The sequence below is a fragment of the Amblyomma americanum genome, chromosome 6 (genome assembly GCF_052857255.1).
Source record: "Amblyomma americanum isolate KBUSLIRL-KWMA chromosome 6, ASM5285725v1, whole genome shotgun sequence".
Taxonomy (NCBI): domain Eukaryota; kingdom Metazoa; phylum Arthropoda; class Arachnida; order Ixodida; family Ixodidae; genus Amblyomma; species Amblyomma americanum.
Genome location: NC_135502.1, coordinates 7,393,172 through 7,420,863, shown reverse-complemented (window position 1 = coordinate 7,420,863; position 27,692 = coordinate 7,393,172). Strand labels below are relative to the sequence as shown.

The following is a 27,692-nucleotide window of genomic DNA, read 5'->3' as shown; positions in this document are numbered from 1 at the left end:
CTTATTGATTGATCCATCTATCCAGTGGCTCGCAGTATTGCTCCTCGCTGCGGCCTCTGTCGCCTGTGTTGTTTTCATTGCAGCGGGTCTCATTGGACCTGCGTGAGGATCCGCTGAAATGGCTGCGAGCGACACAAACACGGAAGATTCTCTCTATCCAATTGCCGTGCTGATTGACGAATTGAGGAATGAAGATGTCCAGGTGAGGCACTGCTTTTGTCGTTTCCGTTACTCCGGCTTCCGAGGTTAGTCCTAGCGGATTGTATGGCGATGGCTCAAAGCGGTGCAAGTTGTGACTTTTTTTTTTCCTTTTTCGGTGTGGGGGTGGGGGCTGTGGCTTTCGGTCCTAACTTATATTTGTAAAGGTGTGCATTCTGAGTTACTGCCTGCGAAATACTGATCGCGGTGTGAATTCCTCAGTGCGGTTGCCGAGACCTTCCTGCGAGGTGCCGGTGGGCGATTTTGACGGTTTGCGGCCTCTAATAGTTCCATGGGTCGTGCTAAACGAAAGGCCGCCTTTGCGTCGTTACAAACATGCAGTCTCGAAAATAATTACACGGACTTTTCTTTTTAGATAGCGCAATCTGGCGGCAAAGAACGTTACAGAGCCGTTCGTCGACGACTAGTTTAGCGCTGCCGGCTCAAGCTTTAGCTTTTGATTGTAATCGCTGGAGGGTTCGGGGGGACAGGTTCTTGATTGTAAAATGTATCCAAATTGTTGCGATCGTTGAGCATGATTTCGTGCAGTGGCGATTGTTGAAGGTATTCGGTGGCCGTACTCGTGTAAACATAAATTAGTCTACAGATGAAAAGAAATAAGAATAATATTGCCCAGCCCGCACCGCATAGAGCACAACGGGCTACCCATCTAAACAGCAGTAAACTCCTTTTTCGCGAAATTCGGGAAATAATAAAATCGACGGTCGATTTGTGTAGTTCGGCCAAATACGAATTAGGTGCGCTAGCACTTCGGTTATCACTTCGTGTCCAGTGTTCGGATAGAAGTTGTTTGGATAGGATGCACTGCATCGGGTTTAACAGGCTGAAACCGGGATATAAGGTGCTTGAACCACCCTCTGAGACACAGTTACTTTATTATGTGCTGTTGTACGCAAGCAGTTCATTTACTCGACAGACGCCCATCAGAAGCATTCGTCTTAGGCAGTGTCTATTCTGCTGGCAACCAGGAGAATTTCGGTGCTAAAATTCTCGTGGCACTCTCCTTTGATTAGCTATATAAAACCAAGTGACACTTCATCATGAAAACTGAGTTGTTGTTTTTTTCGCGGTTGTGTTTCAGGAAAGACAGTGCTCCAGACATTCTGTGTTGCATCGCACTTATAAATTTTTATCAACAGAAACTGGACTGCTTCTTGGGTCACGAGTGCCTGCAAGCAGCGACGCACTTAAGCCGAGATAGTTTTCATGTGAGGCAGGTAACACACAGCAGTTAGCTACGGCGTGTAATTTTAGCGCATTGAAAGTCGAATTAAGTGCAGTTTACCAGGCACATACTCACAGGAAAAATTATAATAAAAAGCAAGAAGAGCAAAGAAGAAAGAGAGGTAGCGTGCACTATTAGAGGGTTCGTTAGCGAGCTCAATTCTTGGTTCACTATAGCGCTCAGAATTTCTCAGTAGCCAAGAATGGCTGCAAGAAATAATAGGGGCTGCTCTCAAATTGCAGCCAATCACTGGCAAGAGCAGGGTCAATCTGGTGGTTCTGGCAATGGGAAAATGAACTGTGCTTGAAAAATCAGGGGCTTGCAAAGCACACAGAATTGCTCTCACAATGTCCTAAGTAGCCAGTCTGATGTGAGAGGGGAGGGAACGTCAGCCAGGACATTCTCCCGGCTGCCGGCTGAATAGACACTGCCATTGTCTTAGAATTCTAGGAAACAAACAAAAATGGGCTGCTCTTTCGCTTTCTCTTCTGTATACATCCAAAACTGTTGATTGCACACGCTGTGCCAAATATGCATATCTTATAGCCACGTGGAAAGTGCTTGTGTGCAAATTTTATAAGCGCTTTACCAAAGGCCTCTTCCATCCTCCATCCTCTCTGTTCTCATCACTCTGCACCGTTACTCGCAGCTTCCCGGCTTTTCCTCACTTATTATGGTCTGTGGTTATTGGCTCAGGCGGGTATCCCTCCCATTCCCATTTCCACCTTTACCTCTCTTAGCCTCACCCCGGCTCCCAGTCTTCGTATCCTCCCCCTCCCGACCAACGTGTCCCCGTCCTGCAGCCAGCCATCGTCGTGTCGGCCATCGTCATTCCCCTCTCTTTGATACCCAGAGTATGGTTTACACAGATGCCTCTTTCGTGGCTCCTTGAGGTTCGAGCGACTATGCTCTGTACCATCACCGCCTCCCCACACCTGAAACCCACACTAGCAGGCCGTACTTGCATTGTCCAGACGCATTGTCCCTCAAGGTCCTCACCATTGCACATGCCCTCCAGTTATTGGCCCTCCTCCCTCTCCCCCGGGGTACACAATCTATTCAACTCTCAAGCTGCTATTTGCCACATACAAAAGTGCACCCTAGCCCCTTCACTCCAACAGGAGGTCGAACAAGTGGCCTTCGCACTGCAGCCTTCCACCGTTTTCTACTGCTGGGTCTCTAGGCATTCAGGTATTGATGGCAACAAGATAGCCTATTAGCTCACCCATGGTACTCTTTACCGGGCATCGTTGATCTCCTGGCCCAAGCCCTTGGAGGACGGTGGAGGACTCTCCCTGCGTTGCACCATAAATGAGGTGTACCTCGAGCTCCTCCTCGACAAACTCCTCTACCCTCCCCTTCATCCATCACTCACAATGCTGGAGGCTGGCCTTCCTTGGCACACCCAAATTAATGCAGTCATCACTCCCTCTCGCCTCTTTCTCTGGTTCTATCGATGGGGTCCTTCCTGTCCCAACTGCCCCTCTAACTATGCGGACCTAGCTCATTGCCTCTTCTATTGCCGGGATGCTCAGCAGTCGTGTTCTTATCCCCTCCCTCTCCTCGCCCAGGCAGTCAACATGCTCAACCTGTAAATTATGGCCTAATAAGGTCTTCTGCTACTACTATGCTTAGTGGGTGACTAAACTGTAGCAAACATTTATTGGCCATTATTTTGGTTATGAAAAATAGTGGGTTTGCCTGCTCTATGTAAAGCAAAGTAATTGTGCCTCTCTTCAGCTACGTCTCAACAGCATCAAGAAGCTGTCAACCATTGCACTGGCCCTTGGTGTGGAGAGGACCCGCAGCGAGCTCATTCCCTTCCTCACTGGTGCGTCAGTTTTTCCTGACAATATTTTTTTTTTCTTTTCTCATCTTTTGCACTAATGTGCTTAACAGCCAGAGGGTTCTCAAGTAACTTGTTTCTTGATCTGTAGTTCTTTTTGGCCCTGTGACTTTCTTTGCTGACATGTCAGCATTGTTAGCATGGTAGAAGGCATAGAGAGTGGTGTGGCTCAACATGTATGGTGCCTCGACTACCAGGCCAGTTGCACACATTTGCATATTGCATAGTTCTGTAGGTTGTAAATCTGGGTGTTTCGCATAACACAGGTCAAGGTTAACTTAAGAAACAATTGAAAATGTGTCACATAAAAATGAAACCGTTTATAAATTTGATTGCCCCACCCTCTTGCTCAATGAGTGACTCATTTAAATTGCACATTTCATTACTACTCAGTTCAGAGCACTTTAGTGATTCAAAATGTTATAGGGTGCATTCAGAAACACCCATTTTGCTTGTTAGCGGCAGGATAGCTCCTAGGCGATCTGCTTGTCCAATGATTAAAGATACTGTTATGAATGATTAAAAAAAGCCATGTGGTTTTGCAATTCTACTCCTGTATTAAAGTGCTTTAATGTAGTTCTTCAATGAACAAAGTCCCCAGATGGCTATTTCACTGTTGGCCTGATGATTCACATCAAGGCCTGCATTCACTCTATCTTATTGGCCTACTACCATCGCATGTATCTTGGAACAAGTACCTGCGTTATACCAAAGCCACACACAGTGCACTCTTGGCCTGGATGAGCATTTGCATTATCACCCCTATAGGTTAGAAATGGTCATTTAAAACAGTCTCTTTCTGCTTTGTCCACTGAAATAAGAGGGTTGTCACTTTCTCATATCCAGTGTGTGTGGGCTTAAAAGCACTCATGAGAGCATTGCAATACAAGTACAGAGCTGCGATATTACTGGTTGTTAGCATGAATGGATCTGTTGTTTCTGAGCATATTTTCTACAACCTTTCAAATTACCATCCTGCTCGAGATGAGTGATCAATGAATTACAATAATTAAAAATAATTAGCCTATGTGGTTTGGATAAAAGCGTAATCTGATTTGCACAGCACCAATGCCTGCAATGTGCGTCTTATTTAATCTGTATGTGATCTTTTTGTTCAAGGCTTGGCCTGTGTTACGTGTAACAGCCGGTACAGTGTGTGTGGTTTTTTTTTTCTGTTCTGTGATTTTGTAATATACCCTCTTTATTTATTGTTCAGGAATGAGCTAGTGTTTACAAATGACCTAGTGTTCCTGATGCCACCACATATGGGGGCATAAGATTGAAAAATGTAGGAACAGGCTGTCGGAAGCATTTTGAACCTTTTTAGGCTGACTCCTTCACCTGTTGCTGCTGTATGCATCTTCCTATCTGTGCCTACGCCAAGTTGGCTGTGCTTTCTGTGTCAGCAGTACTCTGGAGCATCATTTTACCAGCTCACTAGCTCAATGCTTCCATTTCCTGGTTAACAATATAGGTTAAACTTTCATTAATGTGAACCCAAAGATCAACAATTTGTTCAAATTAGGCAGGGTTTGAATTGAAGGGGGTCTTCTCTATACCTTCCATGTTTGCAGAGCCAGGTATTAGTTCAAAGAAACTAATTTTGAAGTTACTAGATTCATTGTACCTCTTGCAGTCTGTGTCAGTTATCACTTCTAAAAACGCACTGCACATGAGCGCACCATGTTAAAGGGTGCACTGGGCTCCACTAACCTTTGTGAGCTCTATTCAATCACCCATGATTGGCAGCACCTAGTACCTATACTAGATTCCCCTCACAGCCACTGATAGTTCAGTGGAGTGTGCAGCTGCTGTGCAAGTGGTCCATTTTGTTTGTTCATACTTCAGGACAAGTGGCAGTTGTGTGAGGGTTGTGGAGCTGTCATTCTGGAATTGAACTGGGTGCAGGGATTCATTATGCACTTCTTATGGACTTGGACAGGATTAACCATTCTCCTCTAGTAACATTTCAGATTGCTGAAGTGGCTTGGGGTGGGCCTTTTTTGTAGGTAGAATCCTTCCTGAATGTGAAAAAAAGAAAAGGGAAGGGTGAGGGCTTTGATTCTTTTCCTCTCAATTTAATGCACCTGAAGTATGGTGTTCCAGTTGACATTCCACAATCCTGGCTGTAAGCATTTGAAGTAGGGCCAGGAAGGGAAATTCCTTGTAAAGTAGCCTTAGCTCTTGTGAGAGGCTTTGTTCTGCTTCAGTGCACCACACTTTTCTGTCACTGTCGCTCGCATGTGGTGGCATGAACAAGCCGACCTCTCTGGCTGCCCTAGGCATGGTCAAAGGTAAACACAACCTCTTGTGATAGACAAGACTTCATTGCACACCGTACCATCTCTGTGCATAATTTTCCATAGCATTCTTTTGGGTCCTTTGTGGAAGGTAACGCTTTCGATTGCTTGCTGGTAGCGCCTGTGTAGCGATGCAGTGCCTCGTATTGCAAGAAATATGAAGTACTGGCACATTGTGGTTTAGCTCAGAGTATACAGATGAAACAAGGTGTGTCTTGTCTCTTGGTGTGCTGCAGACACCATCTACGATGAGGATGAGGTGCTTTTGGCGCTGGCCGAGCAACTGGGCAACTTCACCCCTCTGGTTGGCGGCGCCGAATTTGTCCACTGCCTCCTGGTGAGCGATGTTCCGACACTGTTTTGAGTGCACATGAGAATGGTTAACTGCTGAATACTCCAAAAGCATTCAAATTTCTCTTAATTGTGCACTGTGGTCATGATTTTAAGCAGACTATTCCTCCTAGACTGACCAGCACAGTCTCCTGAATGTGTGTGCGTGTGCAGCCCCCCCTTGAGAGCCTGGCCACTGTTGAGGAGACGGTGGTGCGGGACAAGGCGGTAGAGTCCCTGCGCGCCATCTCACAGCAGCACAGCCCAGCTGACTTGGAGCAGTACTTCGTACCGCTGGTGAAGCGGCTCGCCTCGGGCGACTGGTTCACGTCGCGGACGTCAGCATGCGGCCTGTTTGCAGTGTGCTACCCGCGCGTGACGCCCGCTGTCAAAGCGGAACTGCGGAGCCACTTCCGGAACCTGTGCCAGGACGACACACCTATGGTACGGCGTGCGGCGGCCTCCAAGCTCGGCGAGCTGGCCCAGGCTGTCGAGCCCGAGTGGCTCAAAGGGGACCTGGTGGCCATGTGGGGTTACCTGGCTCAGGACGAGCAGGTGAGGGACAACTGCAACAAATTTATTTTCTTGGTGAAAATCGATTGAATGGTTTTCTTTGTCTCAGTTGATTTTGTTCGGCAGCAGAAGTGGTATTTATTGATGAGAAGGTTGTAGTTCAAAATATTTTTCCTGCCATTCAGCTCACAATTTTGGCATCTATGATGATATCGAGATACATAGTTAGAGGGCACAGTTTTCGTAGTGACGGTATAGTGAATTCAGAAAGGGTCAAACCTGACAGTTTTTAAGGTATGCAGTGACCAAAATACAGTGGAACCCCAATTATGTGGCCCCATTCACACGACGACCCGCATTTTACGACGGATTGCCGCGGGCCCAGCGAATCTCCCATAGGGATAGTGAATTACAAGCCTAGATTATACGATGAAAAAATATGCATTCATACATTGGCTAGCGGGAACCATGTGGAATGAGAGACACTGGTGCATCAACAAAGTTGGTTCCAGACCAGAATGAAGATGGAGACATGCGTGCACTGATGCAGTCAAGTGCACGACTGTTTGTAATGACTGCTCCGTGGATGTCTCAGACTCCATGCAGGCGACCTGCAGACATAGGTGCGAGGCGGCTCGCCTGGCCCGTTTTTCCATGCGCTTCGCTCACAAAAGCATTAGGAAAATCAGCTGTACGTTGATACCAGCATGAAGTTATTGCTGGTAACAAGATTTGACATTTCTTTGTTCATTGGCAGCTAGTTCGAAAGCAGTTTCCAATGTAGATTCAATACGGAGCATGTTAGTCCTAACAACAACAAGCGAGCCAGGTTCAAGCAGGGCGCTGTCACCTGGTGGGTGGAACATTGCTGCAGAAAGCGCACTGCTGGCGCGTTCGTCACAGGCGAACATCGTGTTTTCTTTTTTTCTTCCATGATGTGAATTCCCATTACAGACAGTGCTGCCTGCCGCTGCGGAGTGACAGCGGTTCTAGAGGAAGTCTGAACACAAAGACATGTCGCTGTCGTGGTCACACTGCGCACTGCAAAACATCTTCGAAGGTCGGAACAGACATATTTATAGTGCTTCGTCCAAACCATCGTTTTTGAGGCACATTTGATGTCTACTTAATGCGCAAGGACGGGAATGCCTTCACGCCTTGTCTAAAACCGCTCCTTTGACGCCAAAAAGCCTGGCTGCTGAAAATAGCTGCTCTGCTAAGTGATGGAAGCGCAGACCAACGGCTATACATTGACAGTGGATATGCTGCGCGACTTCTTGTGGTATGAGTGTGCTCCCGAGCACAGCACCAGCTCGTAGTCTGAATACTCCGCGAGTGACTATTGAACGTCGAATAAATGCTGTTCATTCCCTGATTGGTGTTTTTTTACATAAAAAGTTTTTTTTTCCCTCGCACATTGCATGTATGGGCTGCACCCCGAAAATTGGCCCTCAGATCTTGAGCAAAAAATGCAGCCCTTACATACGTTTATATGGTAAATGAGGTTCTACTGTACAGTCGCCTCCCGATAATTCGAACCCGCTTAATTGGAATTTTCGGTTAATTAGAAGTGAAAAGCTGGTCCCGTCAGTTTTGCATGTAATCCTATGGAAGAAATCGCTCTATAATTCGAAGTCCTCATCCAGTAATATTGTTTAATTGGAAGTTAAAGTCAGTCGGGATTCTTGAGGTGACCGTCATTCTTTGGTAGAATGCGCAATTTTTCAAGTGCTACAACAGCTTCGTGCTCCGCATTGGTGTCATCGCCATCGCAGCTGTCCGCAGCGCCGCCCTTCTTGGAGCGGCGCGATTATTCATTGCGCGATTATTCACTGCAGTGGTCTCCGCGATCAGCTCCGGCGGGAGGCGAAGCGGCTGCCACGCGTGGCCGGAGCTGATCGCGGAGGCCACGCGGGTGTCATAGGTGCACGCAGTGCTGAATACTGGCAGTGGCGAGATTGTGCGAGATTAGGCATGCAGCGTGCGCAGCGTATGTCGAGGCGTGTGTTGGCCGAGCGCCTTTGTTGCATTGTGTGGGTAGCTCGTTGGCTAGGTTGTTCCACGGGCGATCCTACCCTTCGGAATTGAGTGTACGTAGTCCCACCGTTGATAGCCATGGCAAACCGCGGCTCTTATCGCATGCTCGACCTGGCAACGAAAGTCGAGGTTTCAAAGGAAGTTGATAAGGGAGGTGCCGCCAAACAAGACATTGCGCGGAATTTTGGAATCAAGCCGAACACGCTCTCAAACTTCATCAAGAACAAGCGCACAATAATGGGTGCATTTGAGAACGACAAGTTCAAGATGTCTCGGAAGCAAATGCGCACCGGCGCTTACCCAGAGTTGGAGAAGGCTCTCTGCTGGTATAGATTACGGAGGCCCAGAGCAACAAACTTCCTCTCAATGGAGACAACTTTGGAATGAAAGCCCGAACACTTGCAGAAATGTTGGGGATCGATGACTTCGTTTCGTCAGATGGATGGCTGACGCGCTTAAAACATCGCCATGACCTTGTTTTTAAGAGCGTGTGTGGTGAAAAAGTGTCCGTTAACCAGGAAACATGCGCCACGTGGAAGGACGAAAAGCTGCGTGAATATCTCAGCGAATACAAGCCGGAAGACATCTTCAAGCATATGAGACTGCACTCTTTTATCGGCTTCTACCAGAGAAGACCCTGACATTCAAGGACGACGACTGTGCTGGGGGAAAACGCAGCAAGGAGAGGGTGTCTGTGCTGATCGTGGCTAACATGACTGGGACGGAACGATGTCACTTACTTGTGATCAGGAAAGCCGCCAAGCCAAGATGTTGGCGTAAAGACGCTGCCTGTGGACTATGAGTCGAACAGAAAAGCGTGGATGACAGCCAAAATCTTCAAGAGCTGGATAACCAAATTGGAGCTCAAGTTTGCTTCTTCGAACCGCAAGGTGTTGTTCCTTGTGGATCACTGCAGTGCTCACGTAGATGTGCCAGCCTTGAGTGCAAAATATGCCTCGCATTTTTGCCTGCAAACACAACATCTGTTTTGCAGCCAATGGACCAAGGCATCATCAAAAATATTAAGGTCCTGTGCAAGCCGCCCCTCCTCGAGCGCACGATTTTGTGTATGGACAACTCCACGAAATACGAGGTGAGCCTGCTCAGTGTCATCCACATGTTAGCGTGAGCATGGGATCGTGTGAAGCAAAAAACAGTCGCAAACTGCTTCAGGGCTTGCGGTTTTGTGGCAGCTTCTTCGGAGGATGCCTCTGCAATCACATCGGAGGAAGCGTCAACAAGCGAGCTTGACGGCACTGATTGTGGTGATGCTCTTGGGGGCGTCAATTTTGAAGATTACGTCGCTGTAGACAAGGCGGTCGAAACGTGTGGTGCACCGACGGATAACGATATTGTAGAGATTATTCGGCCCCAGGAAGCGACCCAGGAAAGCGACGATGACGTTGAAGACGAGCCGCAACCTAAGGCTGCCGATGCAGCTGCGGGCCTTGCTCTCGTGGAGCGCTTCTTTGCCACTGAAGGCGACGCTGAAGAAGCGTTCCGCCACATCTACAGCCTGCAGAACTTGCTTTCAGCACTGCGATTCAGCAAGAAGAAGCGGAGGAAGATGACCGACTATTTTTCTTAAAGAAAACACTCGATTTCGCTACTAATAAAGTGCTGTTGTTTGTTTTGAGCTTAATTGGAAGTTTGTTTAATTCAAAGTTGTTTGAGGTCCCCGTGAACTTCGTATTAACGGGAGTCGACTGTATTTTAATAAAAAGTCTGCCTGATCACGATAATAGATGTCCTCGGTATGTGCAGTGCACCCAATAAACTTACTTTCAACACCATGAAGATTCCTCTATATTTATAATGGTCCTGCACTTGCTTGTCCCATCATTCCCAGATGAAGCTTTGTCTTCATTCTTTTTGCGCTTGTGCACTGTGTGTCTGCAGGACAGCGTGCGTCTGTTGGCGGTGGAGGCGTGTGTGTCACTGGCAGGCCTGCTGCCCCGGGAGGAGCTGGAGCCTCTGCTGCTGCCCACCCTACGCCAGGCTGCTGAGGACAAGAGCTGGCGGGTGCGCTATATGGTGGCCGACCGCTTCACTGACCTCCAGAAGGCCCTGGGGCCCGAGGTAACTCGCGCCGACCTAGTGCTGGCCTTCCAGAACCTCCTCAAGGACTGCGAGGCTGAGGTGCGTGCAGCCGCCGCTCACAAGGTCCGCGACTTCTGTCAGAACTTGCCCGCTGAGGTGCAGGAGCAGGTGATCATGAGCAACATCCTGCCCTGTGTCAAGGACCTCGTGTCAGACCCCAACCAGCATGTCAAGTCAGCCCTGGCCTCTGTCATCATGGGCCTGTCGCCCATCCTGGGCAAGCAGAACACCGTCGAACACTTGCTGCCACTCTTCCTGTCGCAGCTCAAGGACGAGTGCCCCGAGGTGCGGCTGAACATCATCTCCAACCTGGATTGCGTCAACGAGGTGATCGGCATCCAGCAGCTTTCCCAGTCCCTGCTGCCGGCCATCGTTGAGCTGGCTGAGGACTCGAAGTGGCGCGTGCGCTTGGCCATCATTGAGTACATGCCCCTGCTGGCCGGGCAGCTGGGCGTTGAGTTTTTCGACGAGAAGCTCAATGCGCTGTGTATGACGTGGCTGGTGGACCATGTGTTTGCCATCCGCGAGGCGGCCACCCTGAACCTGCGCAAGCTGGTCGACAAGTTTGGCCGTGACTGGGCACAGGCCACGGTCATCCCCAAGGTGCTGACCATGTCGCGTGACCAGAACTACCTGCACCGCATGACCTGCCTCTTCTGCATCAACGTGCTGGCTGAGGCCTGCGGTGGCGAGATCACCGGCCGCCTCATGCTCACCACTGTGCTCGGCCTGGCTGCTGACTCAGTGGCCAATGTGCGTTTCAACGTGGCCAAGACCCTGCAGCGCATTGCCCCCCTGCTGGATCCCCAGTGAGTGCTCCATCTCATATTGTGTGCAGTCTCTGTGAATGGTAAACCCTTGTTATCTGAATAATTGCAGAAGTGAGAAAATGTATGTATAGGAACAGAGAGGTTGGCTTCACCCTGCCATCTGCTAGCCATCCTGATTAGCCTGGAGTGGAACCTCGATTGTGCGTCCACCGTCCACCATTCATGCGACGACCCGCATTTTCGATTATACGACTGACAAATGTGCATGCCCCACTTCGTACAACGGCTGGCAGGAACTGTCCAGAATGAGAGATGCTGGCGGAGCACTTTGTTGGCATATCTGACGTCAACCGAGCTGGTTCCAGATCGGAATCGCGCCGGAGACTCGCGTGCAACGATATGATCGAGTGCACGACGAATTGTAATGATGGTTCTGCTGACGGCTCGGACTCTGCGCATGCGACCTGTGACCATCAGTGCAAGGTGGCTTGCCAGGCTCGTTTTTCTGCATGCTTGTGCTGATGAAGGCGGTAGGGAAATCAGTTGTATGTTCATACCAGCATGAAGTTATTGTAGAAGCGGTGACTAGGTTAGACATTTTTGTCATCATTGGTGGCTAGTTTGACAGCACTCTCCTCTACAGCTTCGGTGCGGAAAACATTAGGACTAGCGATACCGAGTGAGCCAGGGGTGAGCGGCACACTATCACCTGGTGGGCCACACATCACTGCATAAAGCACGCCGCCGGCCCATTCGCGTCGCAAGCAAACATCATGTTTTTTTTTCCTTTGTAATGCGCATTCCCAGTACAGACATTGCTGCTTGCTGCTGCGGAGTGAGAGCGGTTCTAGAGGAAGTCTGAACAGAAAGAAATGCTACTGGCATGGTCATACTTCTCAAGAGAAGAAAAAAAGCACCGAAAAAGGACTCAGGACCAGGAGAAGACACACACAGACTGTCGCTGCGTGCTGTACTGCATGCTGCAAAATGTTTTTGTAGTGTTGGAGCAGCCGTATTTCTTGCGTGTCGTCCAAATAATTGTTCTTGTGGTGCATGTGACCTCTTCTGAATTTGAGGGTCGGGAGCACACATACTCCTAGTATAAAGTCTCTTCTTCAACACCGAAAAGCTTTGCTATGCGCGGTCTCAGAACTAATTCTCGCATAATGAAAAGGACGCCTTTATAACGTTTGGAGAAAATAATTTTTTTGAAAGCCACAGTAGTGGACGCGATTGTTGCACGAAGCGTCGGTTGTGCGAGGTTTTCAATTATACGACTGTTTCATGCCGTCTCCTGAAAGTCATATTTGAGATTCTACTTAGTTGGTAGAGTGACTGCTGTGCACAAGCAGTGGAGCCGAGCTGAATCCTCATGCCAAGACTAATTTTTCTTCAACTGCGAAGCTTTTGTAATAACTGTATAGCTTCTTTTGCAGCCGTATGGCCAGACATGGGTGGTTGCTAATGGATGATTACTTTCTTAAGGGGCCATTTTAAGGGAGGAGGTGAGGATCAAAGGCCAATTTTTAATTTTTGTCATAGAGCAGTGAAATTTGGCATTCTTATTTGGAAATGCACTGAATGATTAAATACAAAATTTCACTTTTATATGCTTCAATGCAATACCGAACATTCATAAATCCTAGTGTGTCAAATGACAGCAAAACATGGTAGCCAGTGAACGGTGACTTCGCCGCTCAACTTCGGACCCTTTTTTGTTGCTCACGGGCACGCTGTATCATCCAGCTTGTAATTGGAGACATCAATTTTGTTGTTGATGTAGTTTTTTTTTTTCTGCAAGGCAGCATTTTTTGGTGCTCCGAAGACACTGTATCGTCGAAGTCGCTTGGAAGCCTCCGCATGCGCGATGTACGCTCTGAAACGTCGCAAATATCAGGGCTCCGCTTAGTCTGCGATTTACTTTATCGATGACTTGAGCAGCAGAGAGTCTGAAGATACTGCCTTTTTGTCAAGACAATGGAAACCAACCTGCAACACAGCCGGCTGCGCTACAGGTGCCCAACTATAAGGTTCCCAGATATTTTGTAACAAGAATACTATTCAAGATGGAAGTTTGATTTTTTTCACATTGCGGCCAATAGAATACCAACAGTTTTCATGTTTCAGAAAATTCTTAATGCTTTCTTCTTTTTCTTTTAGATACAGGCGTGTGTCTACAAGTTTTGTTCAGTTTTTTACTGAAATCTTGTTTTTGCCAAATATAATTTTTTGTTGCGACATGCAATTTGTTATTCAATTTAATGTGCCTAGAAAGCAAATTTATTTATCTTTGGTTTTGTTTATTGCATTAAGTTTTGAATGCAGTAGTTTTTGAAGAAAAAAAAAAGCTACTCAAACCTGCAAGAAACGGTCACTTTCCCCACGGTAAAGAAAGAGTTAAGACTGGAGTTTGGTTTTGTGCAGGGTACTGCAAAGCCAGGTGAAGCCCTGCCTGGAGAAGCTGAACACAGATCCTGACGTTGATGTTAGGTACTTTGCTTCCGAAGCCTTGGCTGGTGAGTGCACTCTCGGGAGAATCGTACCTCATTCAATTTTACTAGCCGGGTCTTTGTGTAGCAGCGTACCTCATGGGCCCTTAATTTTGTCTCATGCTAGACCAATTGTTCTTTGGTAAGCACAGCCTCCTGCTTTGGTAAGATAGCTGGCTAATATTTTGGTAATTGCTACAGTGGTCTTATGATAATTTGCCAACCTCTGCTTCTTGGTGTTTTTGTATAGGAGAGTTGGGAGATGGAAGTGCTTGAGCTCTCCTCTTACTACTGCCCATGACTATTTTCTTGGCGTCAGTGAGCCAGTTTTCATTCGGTTTGATCTATGGCTGGGTTCCAAGCCACAAAGAATACTAGCGCTGAGATGCATTTTGTGCACGGGAGAATAGCACTGTCACTCATGTTTAGAACCGCATTTTGCCAGCATGCTTTCGATAAACTGTAACCATGTCTTTGCTTAGCATTCACAGGTATTAAGGGCTTTAAGCAGTACTGTAAAACCTTTTTGATGGCATGGCTGTGATTTCTGAATTGGCTTATGAGTTTGTCGCTGAGGTTAGGTGTGCGTCGGTAGACATTTACAAAATGATGCGTGAATATGAGATTTTAGGTCAATGAGTGTTCGAATATAATATACTTTAGCTGTAAATTGATTTTAATACTTTTAAATACAAGTACTGTTAAGCCCGAACCACAAAATAGCACTTGCATGGCATCAGATCACCGTCTACCGGCTTTGTCGTTCAGCGCCCACAGGAGAGGGTGACCAATCATCAGGGCATATGAACTGGTGTCTATATCGAGAGGTTTGAAGAGATCGTGGATGTGTTGAGGATTGTCCCCTGTCTATAGCTAATTGTCCTATTCAGTGATGACGGGAACATACTGCAGGGTTACGGAGGGCAGATAGCACGGGGACTTCTGACTTCACAGAAACGAGCCGTGCCTATGGCGGGGCAGAGCAGCGCTGATGAATCTGGAAATTGCTGCTAGTGCACGGCTAGTAATTGGTCCCCAACTATCCCCATCTGTGAGGCATTTCTGGTGCCAACGCTGAGATTTCGTACCGCCAGATATCAGTATCTTCCTATGTCTGCTTGCTCCAAGTTGCGGAATTTCTCCTCCAGTAGTGCTGGTAGCCGAGACACTGACATGACACCAAAGAAACACTGCTTTCTGCTAAAATTTTCCTTTTAAAGTTGCTACTGAATATGTAGCATGGAAACCACATTTATTGCGCACTCAAGTTATGAGTACTTGTGTACTGTGGCATTTTAATGAGCAGATAGGTGCAATTCAGGTTAGCCTACTTCTATCGGTTATCGTATTTACTCACGCAATTTGCGCACGTCTTTTCTCATTAAGGTTTCAAAACGGGGCTGCACAAATTACGTGGAGATTTCGCAAACACATCCTAAAAAATTCTACAGTGTATATGGAATACTATTGCGTATAAGTTGACTCCGCAACTTGTGCCCGCCCCAGACTTATGTTGCGTAGTTCCCCGTGTGATGGCATGACGAAGTGTGCGCAGCTTAAAACAAAAACAATAAACGCGGAGCAATATGATCGTAAAACCAGCAGTCACAGGCGAATGGAAATCAGTGCAATAAAACTGTGGCCTCACGTGCAACCTGGTTGCGTAACGACAAACAGATGGTTTTGTAGTTTCGGATTCTGGCGCGACGCACGCTCTGAAGGTTGCGGGAAGTTAACTGTCACAGCTGATTGTATGGGAAAGCGATCTGCCGGCGCGAACGAACCGGATAAACAGCACGCAGTTTACTTTTTTTCCGGGAGGAATTTCCGAATTGCCGACTTACTCGCCCTTCGCAGCCGCATGCAGTGACACGGCCATGCCGATCTGCGAAAGCCTGCCACGTGTGCACCCATGTGCATGCTGGAGTGCTTTCTCAGCAGGGAGCGCATAATATGAGAGTAAAACTTTTTATAAACCTTGGTAGGGAATTAGGGGTGCGCAAACTACACAAGTAAATATGGTATTGTTTTTTATAATGCAGAGGCTACTTTTGCTGAAAACAGCTGATATAAACTAGAAAACAGCGACAAATGAGATGGGTATTGCCTCCACAGACTGTTCCCACGACTAAATGACAGTGATGTCAAGAAATGCAAGGAGGAATATTAGAGCTAAGTGTGGAAAACCAACCAAAGGAGGCCCCCCTAGCGTCATCACAGACATGAGTTTGAATCGGGATGTCAAGATAAAATATTCCAACCTCACAACTGCAAATTTTTTTCAGCAATGAAAGCATTATAGTGCTGAACAAATTTCTACAGAGTAGCAAAATACCCAGCTTTTGCATTTTGCAAAGAACCTGGCAGAGTTAACCTTGCTGTTTGTGTAAAGTTTAGCTCAGTACAAGCTGTAGCAGATGTTGATGACGAAATTAGAAAAATGTGAGGTAACGTTTCAACTATGCTTTATGACTTCCAGCAGGGAAAGACAGTGGAAAACAGCCGCCAAGGTAGGCTTGCTGGGGGCGTAGAGGGGGCTAACACTTGTGGACAAATGTATTGACTGTGTGCTTTTTGTTACTGTTTTGCTTTTGCAGTAGTGCCGTGAACCTCCCCGGCCAACCTGCTGTTCAGACCCCGTCTTAGCCTGTGACAATAAAAAGTGTCCGCCCGCTGCAGCACATTGTACACACACTCACACACCACAACCAGTGGCCTCCCTTCGCTGCCCTGCTGGCCAGAGCATTACTGCCCATCCTAGTGGCATGAGTGAGGAATTGGGAGAATAGCCAAATGCACTGAAGGGGAAAAAAGGAAATGTAACCAAGTTCTCGTCACTAAGCTTGTGAAGAGGTCATTACAGATTAGTAAAACATTATTCACAAGGCCACATTTCTTGTGTTTTTTTTTATTGTGTTGTGATTTGGTCACTTTGGTAACACTGCTATTACTCTCAACATTTCACTTCTTAGCTGGAGCAGTTGGAAAAATTTTGCCCACCACATTTTCTTTCAGTATCAATAGAGACCAAAAGGTTGAATGCTCTGGTTTGTTCTGTATCTCTTTTTACTATGCTGTGCATGGCATTGTGCAGGAGAGACAAGTATATTTTCTAAATGTAACGGTTGGTCAGTAGTTCCCTATGGAGCGTTTATTTCTCTAAGAGTCTGTAGTGGTTTCAAAACAATTTTTGAAAATTTTTTCTTGCACGACAGACAGGACATGAAAGGGGACACACACAGGCAGCTGTAATGTGTTTTTTCATGTACTCAAAAATTTTCAAAGGCATGAACCAACTTACCCAAAAAGTAACGCTTCTTCATGAGAAGGTTTGTCCATAACACAGTTTTCTTGATGAAATGTTTTGCTTGAATGATTGGGTTCAAATTTTCCTTTGCTGGATGCCAACTAGTTTAGGGGTAATTTCAAGATTGGGATCGGGATGCCTGTGGCTTAATTGCTACTGCGCTAGCACTAAATGGGTGCCTAGCAAAAATGCCGTTATGTCCAGGTGAACATCTGGCAAGCTCGAGGAGCATAACACCTGCTGCAGCCAATGGGGGAGTGGGTGTGAAGATAATCTGCCAGAAAAGATGTGAAGGATGAAGTCGCCGGTGGAACTTACAGTGCAGGAAGTGGTAATTCATGGTAAATCATGATGAAGCCGGTCCCCTAACAGATTGAGAGGCGAACGACATGCACACACCCCTCACTCTCAAATCCCTCAACAGAGATCCCTCGTGGCCTGCCGCCAGCCTCTGGCACCAGACATTCACCAATGTGCAATATGCTGTTCTCTGCATGCTCGAATATAGGGCAATACATTTGAGAACTGGTAAAACAATTAAAAACTGCCATTCCGGTTGCTCATGTGGTGCAACAAATTAGTACTGAGTTTCTGATCGGTTTGAATCTGGTTTTTTGCTCATACTTTTTTTTTTTCCAAGTGTTCCTGCACGAAAATTCTATTTTTCATTTACACCTGTGGATAACGTCCGTTTTAGGTAGCATTCTGGGGAGCTTCTGAGCCGAAGTTGCCGTTTAGACCAATCTCAAAATATATTTGTGAGTAGTATTTTTTTTTCTGCCTCTACAATTATTTTCGCTCAAATCGATTAATCCTCTGTGGATGTGTGGTACGTTTTAGGTTGCATTTTTGATATACCTATATACTGGCGGAATGAGCCCACTCCCATAATGAACCCGCCCTCCACTTTTGTCACCAGAATTTATTTTTTCAGCCTTTAGCTTCTTGTATGGGATTCCTCAGTTTGTCTGCAGCCAAGATACTGCCCACTGGGGATAACATCACCAGTTTATTTGAAGAGCTCCTGCCAGAGAAGGGGGGGGGGGGTCACGCAGCACAGACCTTGGATGCTGCCCCCGCCGCCGCCGCCCATAACATCACCACTTATCTTTGAGGAGAGCTCCTGCCACAGGGTCGGGGAAGGGGGGGGGGGGGGCGAACTTGGCAGAGCGCCAAGACATTGTGTGCTGTAAGCTATAGGGCTTAAACATTCGCACACACTTGTCACTGTCCTGTGTGTTTTTTTAACTTCGCATAAAAAACGCATGCCCCACCTTCAGGGCCGGTGTTCAGCATGTCCGCGTTATCTGGTCGCGATTGGCCAGCGTGGTCGGCTACCACAAAATTGTCGGATTGCGTCAAAGTGAACGACCAGCGGCACGAACGCCTCTGACTGCATGCGTTTGTTGACGACGGAAGGATGGGCAGAGAGAGGTATGATATGAAATTTCTACGTTTCCGAAAAAAATTATTGAAACTTTTTTCCCGCGTAATGAACCCTCCCCCCCAAACTGATGTCAACATTTCTGGTGAAAAAAGGTGTGTTCATTACGCGAGTATATACGGTATTCTGAATAAACATTCGCTGTTTTTTTTTTAAAAAAGCTCGCCAAGATCTGCATACTCTGGAGGCTGCCCTTCAATCTGCCTTGCTTGTTACCTCTAATTACGCATCATCCATCGCACTTCAGCTTTACGTGCATAAAACAACATACACGGCGGTCGCCAACCGCTGGGGACGCCGTAAACTTGCTGCAAGTTCAATCCGTCTGTCTCACGCACCCCACTATAGGAAAGTACCAGTGTAAAAATCATTGGCTTAACCATTCACCAATCGGAATCGGCGACTGTATGGCTTTCTCAGGCAAAAAGGCAAGCTGTTCTGACTTTGGGTTTGATTAGAAGAATTGCTCCTAAAGCGGTTGGCGCAGGCTCGTTCGTTGCACGGCAATTAGTGAAGGCAGTTCTGCAGACATTGTTTATCAAGCCCAGTTTCAACATATTACAAGAGCCGAATGCGTTCGCCGTGAACCGAGAGGCTATGAGGACCATTACATACCTTCCACGCATCACACCGGTCATAGGTTTATAAGAGAACGCGCAGCTCAATACCATGGATGAGCTGGTGCAGCAGCGCCGTGATGCGCGCAGCCTTAAGGCCAGCCTATCGCACTCCATGCATACACTGAGGACTTGTGCAACGTCAGACTCCATTCTTCAGCCGCCAACGCCAGCTCTTCCCCCATGGAAGTTTGTACAGCTCAGCGACAAGTCAACAGATAATTGCCGACCAACATCTGTTATTTCGGCATCGTTGCTTCGACCGAAATTTGAACAAGATGCTTGCCTGCCTGAAGGATCCATTGTCTACGTAGACGCAAGCATCCAAGCCTGCGAAGCAACACCAACAATCTACTGCCCTGAATCAAACCTCTAGGTTTCAACTTACGGAACCGCCTACGTCATTTTGTGCTGAGCTCGTTGCAGTTCAAGAAGCACTCTGCTCCGTGGCCGCCACAACTATGCTCCCTGCGGCCCGCGTTGTCATCCGCACTGACGCCTTTCGAGTAGTCCGGCTGCTACGACGTATTAGCCGCTGTCCAACGATATGTTAGGGCATCCCGCAGCCAGTACGTATTGAGTGGGTCCCACGGGATCTGCTGACCTCTCAAAGCCAGGCCGATTTAGCGACCCGCCTCGCGACTCCAGGCTCAAAATTGCGTAGGCTCCTTCATTTGGACAACTTCGCCCTCCTTTGATCAAGAAAGGAACTCCTCCAGCGCCGCACACGTGCTCTCATCCCTCTGTGTGCGGTAACCCTCTCCCGCGGTCTTACCCGTGCAGAGGAGGCAGCGCTTAGGAAGATCGGGGTTGCCCTCATACCTGCCGTCACTCGGAAGTGGCCTCAGTACCGAGATTTGTTTCCTTGCCCTGGGTGTCCGATATGTAAACACGAGGAGCCGACATTCATCACTTACTGTGGGACTGCCCAGCTCTCGAGCCTACTAGGATCCGGCACCTGAAGGCAGCGGGTCTTTCGCCAAGAAACCCTGCTTCATGTATTGCCTGGACGCAGGGACCGTACCATCGTTCTCTACTGGACTTCATCAAATCAGCTAGCCTTTTTCCATTAATTTAATCATTACTACATCTTTCATCACACCTTCGCCCATCATTGATGCCCTGAGGCAATAAATCTCGCTTTAAAAAAAAAAATTGCTTTCACACCAGCCGGCAGGCGAAACCGGAAATTGCTGCACTGCACCGTTGCGCGTGCATAGAACGCAAGATCGCGCGTCTGCGAATGACTGGTGCTTCAGGCGTACACTTTCGGAGACCTCTAGCACGAACCTCTTTCACACACAATATCCCGGGTGCTGCCCAACATGCAGCAGCCCTACACACACCACCCATCCTCCACTGCACTTTCTCCTCTTGGGAAGCTGCTCTGTACAGCACAGACCCACAAGACCAGCAACCGCTGATAGAGCGGGCGCGCAGGATAGCGACAGCCAGTGTACTGCTGGGCTAAGGACACAAGAAAGGATGGCGGCCAACTACCAACCTATTCGTTGTAAAAGTGTTGCCGATTTCTCCTGAACGGGAGCGCAAAATACTTGAGTCAACCGATCCAGTGGATACAGCGAGGCGGCAAGCCCTAGCAGAGTGGCGAAGACTGTATAACCTTGCTGAATGAGATGCAAAAACAGATTAAGAGCAAGAAAGAAGAGACAAATGATGAGATCGCTGAAGGAACGTGCAGTCTAGAGTAAAAGTGGCTTCAGGGACTGCTTAACAGAAGGAACGACTTCTGGAATCTCGGCGAGCAGCTTGCGTGGCTTTTTGCAAGAGGAAAAGCAAGAAACAACTGCGTTAGTGTGTGGAACACAAATTTTTAAGATTATAGAAACAGATTAGCAAGAGAAAACGGGCTAGCATACCTAAGTCTCATATAGCTCAACCAGGTAAATCTGTTGTAAGAGGGGGTTGTCGCTCAGCCGAATCTAGGTCACTAGGCAACGCCCAACAACAGTCCAGACCAAGTGTTCGGGCTGCGATTGAGCTTTATACCTCTGGGTTGTCTCACCACAGTGGCTGAGCGTGGCTGCTTCTTTTCTGTTATTATTGCGACAGCATGCCTGTGGTTATGCTGCACTTCGACCAATTTATTTAAAGCCGGATTTGAGAATTGACATCAAAACATTAAAGGCTGTGTTCCATGTCCGATGTTTTAACAGGCGTGCTAATGGAGCTGGTATGTTTTCAGTGCATCAATGTGTTGTGCCAAGTGTCATACCTGATGAGAAAACCAGACAGTGCCTGGCGTAGTGCTCGGCTATCCTATTTGGTTATGAGGAAAGGGAGAGTGCAGAAGCTGTCTATGGACACCTCAACCGCGCTGTGAATGAAGTGATTAAAAAAGCAGTGAAATGAGGGAGAGGCGCCGTAGTGGAGTGCTTCAGGCTGACATTGCGCCGGCGTCTTTGGAATCCCTCGTGTCCATGGGTAGAGGTAAGAAGCTTTGGCTAGTTAGTTTCAAATTCTTTAGCTTTTATTACTGGAGGAGCACTGGTGTTTAGAAATGAATCGTACACGTATATACACGCAGCCAGATAAGTGTTCCGAACGATAGCTTTTTCGATGTTCTCCGACAAGGATGAATCGGCCCTGAGCCGAGGTACTGCTACGGCGTCAACCTGCAGTAATATGCACCTTACAGTCCTTCCCCGTCTTCCTACTGGTAAGCTCATCTTCAATTCTATGTTTCTGCATCCGGATCATGCTGGACGTCCTCATCATGTCTTGACGTTCGAGACGCTCTGCGTTCATTCATCGTCATGAGTGATATTTGTTCCATCGGACAGTCTCGTGTATGGATCATTACCTGCAAGTCAGCGTTAGCAAAGGCAAAAGTTGTAGCACTGAAGAACTGCAAGTCTTAAACCGTCAGTGCACTGTAATTAACCCTGAGCCAAAGGTAGTCTGGATGAAACTCCTCTGGTACATTGGGACGCTCTGTGTTCTCGCGGCAAAGTGACATCAATTACGGTTGAAAGCTAGAGGGTCACGAGAATGGCGCAGATATTTTCTAACGTTCTTGCCGACGACTTTAGTTAATGCTTTGCCCCCACTGATTGTGTCCTCTAACTTTACTGAGAGTCCTTGTTTATAGGAGTTTATGCATGAGTTATATTGGTGCGAAAGCACTATTCCGACGGGTAAACCCCTAGAGCAATGTGGGTTTGTGGCAAGCGAAATAAATATCAACTGGGATTCAAACCCGTGCCAGCGCGTACAGGTCAGCTTTGCTAGCCACTGGGCGAGAGCACTAGGCTACCGCCGCAGCCAAACATAATCCTGTTAAACTGTAACACATTATCGCGCTGTGCTTTGCACATCGTCTTCATCAACTAGTACTACTATAAAAATAATATTCGCTCTTTGAGCTATGCGGCGCTAGTGACAGAGAGATGAGCGCTACATGCGTTGGCATGGACAATATGCTGAGGCAGAAGCACGGCACTAGAGCAATACGCGTTAACGTTGACAACTCTGCACTGGAGGATAGGCCGCCGGAGCACATTCGGTAGATTGGCATGCAATTGATAATAATTGTTTTTTTGGGGGGGAAAGGAAATGGCGCAGTATCTGTCTCATATATCGTTGGACACCTGAACCGCGCCGTAAGAGAAGGGATAGAGGGAGTGAAAGAAAGGAATAGGTGCCGTAGTGGAGGGCTCCGGAATAATTTCGACCACCTGGGGATCTTTAACGTGCACTGACATCGCACAGCACACGGGCGCCTTAGCGTTTTTCCTCCATAAAAACGCAGCCGCCACGGTCGGGTTCGAACCCGGGAACTCCGGATCAGTAGTCGAGCGCCCTAACCACTGAGCCACCGCGGCGGGTGCATGCAATTGGGTAATTCATATTCCGACTTGCCCAACACGATGTACTGTTCAGTTGGATAAGGCTCGCATAACTGGCCCTGGGTCAGTGGACATAATAATAATTGGTTTTGGGGGAAAGGAAATGGCGCAGTATCTGTCTCATATATCGTTGGACACCTGAACCGCGCCGTAAGGGAAGGGATAAAGGAGGGAGTTAAAGAAGAAAGCAAGAGAGAGGTGCCGTAGTGGAGGGCTCCGGAATAATTTCGACCACCTGGGGATATTTAACGTGCACTGACATCGCACAGCACACGGGAACCTTAGCGTTTTGCCTCCATAAAAACGAAGCCGCCGCGGTAGGGTTCGAGCCCGGGAACTCCGGATCAGTAGCCGAGCGCCTAACCACTGAGCCACCGCGGCGGGCAGGTCAGTGGACACCTCAATCACGCTTTCTGGTATGTTGCGGTGGCGTCCATCTGCGAACAACTGCTTTCGCACAAGATTTCGAGCTTAACAAAGCTAAACCGCTAGCCATTTTTTTGGCTGTGCATCTTCTGGTAGTCCATTTTTCAACGGAGCTCTTATGTTCAGTGTCGCGAAAACGTTTTTATGTAGGATCTTTTCTCTCCTCCTGTTTACCACTCCATGTACTATACTTTGGATTGCCAGGACATGATGTCCTTCGCGGGTGCGAAAAATTTTAATTTCACCTTCAAGTTACGGAAATATTGCCCGTGAAGACTTCAGGAAAGGCATTTTTGTGTCATCTGTGAACTGCTGCCTCTGTGATCCTTAAAAATTGAACACTGCTTCATCAATTGTAAAGACGCAATTCTGTTCTGGGATGTCTTTCACCCGCCGCGGTGGCTCAGTGGTTACGGCGCTCGGCTACTGATCCGAAGTTCCCGGGTTCGAACCCGACCGCGGCGGCTGCGTTTTTATGGAGGAAAAACGATAAGGTGCCCGTGTGCTGTGCAATGTCACTGCACGTTAAAGACCACCAGGTGGTCGAAATTATTCCGGAGCCCTCCGCTACGGCACCTCTCACTTCCTTTCTTCTTTCACTCCCTCCTTTATCCCTTCCCTTACGGCGTGGTTTAGGTGTCCAACGATATATGAGACAGATACTGCGCCATTTCCTTTCCCCAAAAACCAATTATTATTATGTCTTCCAAAACACTTTGAAAAAGGGAATTTATTTGACTTCTCATATCATTTGATACCTCAACTTTAGATCATATTCACACTATCAAACAGGTGATAGAGAAATGTGCAGAATATAGCCAACACACACACACACACACACACACACACACACACATATATATATATATATATATATATATATATATATATATATATATATATATATATATATATATATATATATATATATATATATATATATATATATATATATATCCGTTATTGAATACGAGAAAGCATTTGACTCGGTGGAAACCTCGGCAATCATGCAGGCATGGCGGAATCGTGGTGTAGAAGAGCCTTATGTCAAAATACTGGAAGATATATATATAGCAACTGCACAGCTACCATAGTGCTCCATAAAATCAGCAATAAAATTTCAATAAGGTAGGGCGTCAGGTAGGGAGATACGATCTCACCAATGCTATTCACCACCTGTTTACAGGAGGTATTCCCATGCCTGATTTGGGAACAGTTAGGGATAAAAGTTAAAATAAATAAATAATCTGCGGTTCGCTGATGACGTATTGCCTTGCTGAGTGACTCAGGAGATAAGCATGATCAATAAGTTAGACAGGCAGAGCAGAACGGTGGGTCTAAAAATTAACATGCAGAAAACCGACGTAATGTTCAACAGTCTAGCAAGGCAACAGCAGCTCACAACGGGTGGCGAGGTGCTGGAAGTGCTAAGGGAATACGTCTACTTAGGGCAGGTAGTGACAGCTGATCCAGATCATGAGAGGGAGGTAACTATAGAAAAATAATAATGGGTTGGAGCGCATATGACAGGTTCTCTTAGATCATGAATGGTAGTTTACGAATAATTCCTCAAAAGAAAAGTATACAACAGCTGTATCTTACCGGTACTCACATATGGGGTAGAAATGTGGAGGCTAACGAAAATGGTTCAGCAGGACAACGCAGCGAGCTATGGAAAGAAAAGTGATAGGTGTAAAGTTAAGAGACTGGAAGCGGACGGAGTGGGTGAGGGCGCAAACGCGGGTTAATGACATTCTTGGGCAGGGCATGTAATGCGAAGGAAAGATAACTGCTTGTTCTTGAGGGTAACGGAGTGGATTCCAAGAGAAGGCAAGCGTAGCTGGGAGCGGCAGAAAGTTAGGTGTGCGGATGAGATTAAGAAGTTTGCGGGGATACGGTGGCTGCAGCTGGCAAAGGAGAGGGTTAATATTGGCGACATGACAAAAAGGCCTTTGCCCTGCAGTGGGCGTAGTCAGGCTGCTGCTTCTGCTGCTGATGATGATGACCCTAAAAGGAAAACAAATGGGAATACAGGGAACAGTCATATATTTATGCAATAAACAATAAATTAATGAACTACTTTGTTTCCTTTCAGAATTGCTCAAATTTGTATGTATGTACTTTTGGAAAGACGGTACAGCCGACTGGATATGTGCCTGAGCCATGCAGCGAGGCTCATATTTTGCATCGTCAGCGAGCCTCAAGAAAGTGAGAGGCACTCTCGCCCTTCAGAGCTCAGAACTATCAGAGGCGCTACTATATATATATATATATATATATATATATATATATATATATATATATATATATATATATATATATATATATATATATATATATATATATATATATATATATATATATATATATATATATATATGTTGCGAACGTAGGTTGCGTTGGCTCCGCAGAATAAAGATTTAAGAGAAGTGGGCACTTCTACAAAGACACTTTTATTTATCAACGTTTCGACCGCACCGCGGTCGAAACGTTGATAAATAAAAGTGTCTTTGTAGAAGTGCCCACTTCTCTTAAATCTATATATATATATATATATATATATATATATATATATATATATATATATATATATATATATATATATATATATATATATATACCAGAGCCACTACTATATAGTTTGACTATGCGGCTTAGAGGCAAAGCCTCTTTGCTGTGGGCAGGAAAACATCGCTGCTCATCGTAGAACTTTCTTTTCACGTTATCGCACCCGGAGCTTCTTTCGTCTATAAAAGCTGGTGACAAACGGAGCTCAGCCCGAATCTCTCTGATAGAGAGATTTAGCATAACGTGATCCGCTACCACGAACAGGTCCTCGAAGCACCCGCTGGTCATCCGCAGATGACCAGGGAAAAATGCGCGCCTGCCATTGTGCAGAAGCAGCTGATTCCCTACGGATGTGATCACGGTAGTGGATCGCGCTATGCTAATATTTAACATATTTATATATCATAGCAGATTTAGCAGTGCCGAAGTCTGGGCTGCATGTACAAAGCGTTCCCCATCACAGCACAATCCCTCTGACGACGATGATAATAGTCTGTACCCTTTGCAACAGTGGCAACAGTATGTTGCCTTTGTTGAAGCGCCAGTATACCAGCGTCATTCGTGTCAAAAGCGCCGTTAGCCGATATAAAATTTTTTATTCAATCGACACTAAAGTCGAATTATATCCGGCAACAAATTTTACACACAGATTTTACATGTCAGCCGAGCAGTGAGCCAGGTTGAGTCCCCCAATTTCACGAGAGATGCATTCATATCCTTTCACGACTACACTAATCACTTTAAACTGGAAAAGACGATATATCCGCCACCAGACAAGAAGCTCGACAAAAGGCAGGAGGCAATGTGGCGTCGGCTCCAGACGCGAGCCTTCTTTAGCCCGTCAAAACTAGCTCACATGTACCCAACACAATTCAATCCAACTTGTAAAGAATGCGGTGAGATAGCCGGATACGATCACATTCTATGGGGCTGCAAAAAGGCGCCGCCACCGGCGGACCTACTACCAGTCCCTTCTCTAGAGCGGTGGGAGGCTATACTGGCCAGCTCAGACACGTTGACATAGTTGACACTGAGTGGGCTCACAAGATCGGCGAGAACCACGGACTCGAGGCCATCTAGTATAGCGCCCACATAGGGCTCAATGCTGTCAATAAATGTTTTCCAATCCAATACACACAAAGGTACATTGAAGCAACGTTACTAGACTAGGTCTAGGAGTCTCTATCGATATGACCACAAGTAGCTCATATCGCGTCGCCGTCAGCTCAAAACAGATTAACACTGTCCGATCCAACCAGGCCAGAAGTGAAAACAGAGTTTAGTGTCATCTAGCTGCCTGGGAACAAGGCGGTGGTCATAAAGCAAATCTTTTGGCGGCAAATGTTGTATCGGACATAAATTAGAAAGGGCGGGAAAAAAGAAAGAAGAAATGTGCCCTGCCTGCACCACCGTTTGGCACAACAGGCTAAGGGGATAACGGACATAGATTATAGTGGGACTAAAAAATAAAAGAAAAATGTGTCTCAGCCTGAGGGATATTGGACATAGATTATATTGGAACTAAAAAAAATAAGAAAAATGTGTCCCGCCAGTAGTGACGGTAAGGCCCAGGTTTAGTGCTCAACACGTGCCTTCGCGGGCATGCGCCAGAGTGAAGGATGAAGACGAAGA

General features: G+C 46.9%; 1 protein-coding gene across 2 annotated transcripts; it reads left to right on the top strand.

Annotated features, from left to right (window-relative positions):
* Window positions 1–6: 6 nt before the first annotated feature.
* Window positions 7–16,721, top strand: Pp2A-29B (Protein phosphatase PP2A regulatory subunit A). Of its 2 annotated transcripts, XM_077668393.1 has the most exons (8): window positions 7–202; window positions 3,185–3,275; window positions 5,827–5,927; window positions 6,095–6,475; window positions 10,370–11,379; window positions 13,765–13,856; window positions 16,309–16,339; window positions 16,427–16,719. In XM_077668393.1, exons 1-8 carry the CDS (start codon window positions 119–121, stop codon window positions 16,473–16,475), a joined length of 1,839 nt encoding a protein of 612 aa, XP_077524519.1. In that variant the 5' UTR covers window positions 7–118; the 3' UTR covers window positions 16,476–16,719. The 2 variants fall into 2 exon arrangements, with proteins under 2 accessions (XP_077524519.1, XP_077524520.1); XM_077668394.1 differs by lacking the exon at window positions 16,309–16,339 and having other exon boundaries at window positions 16,427–16,721.
* Window positions 16,722–27,692: the final 10,971 nt, after the last annotated feature.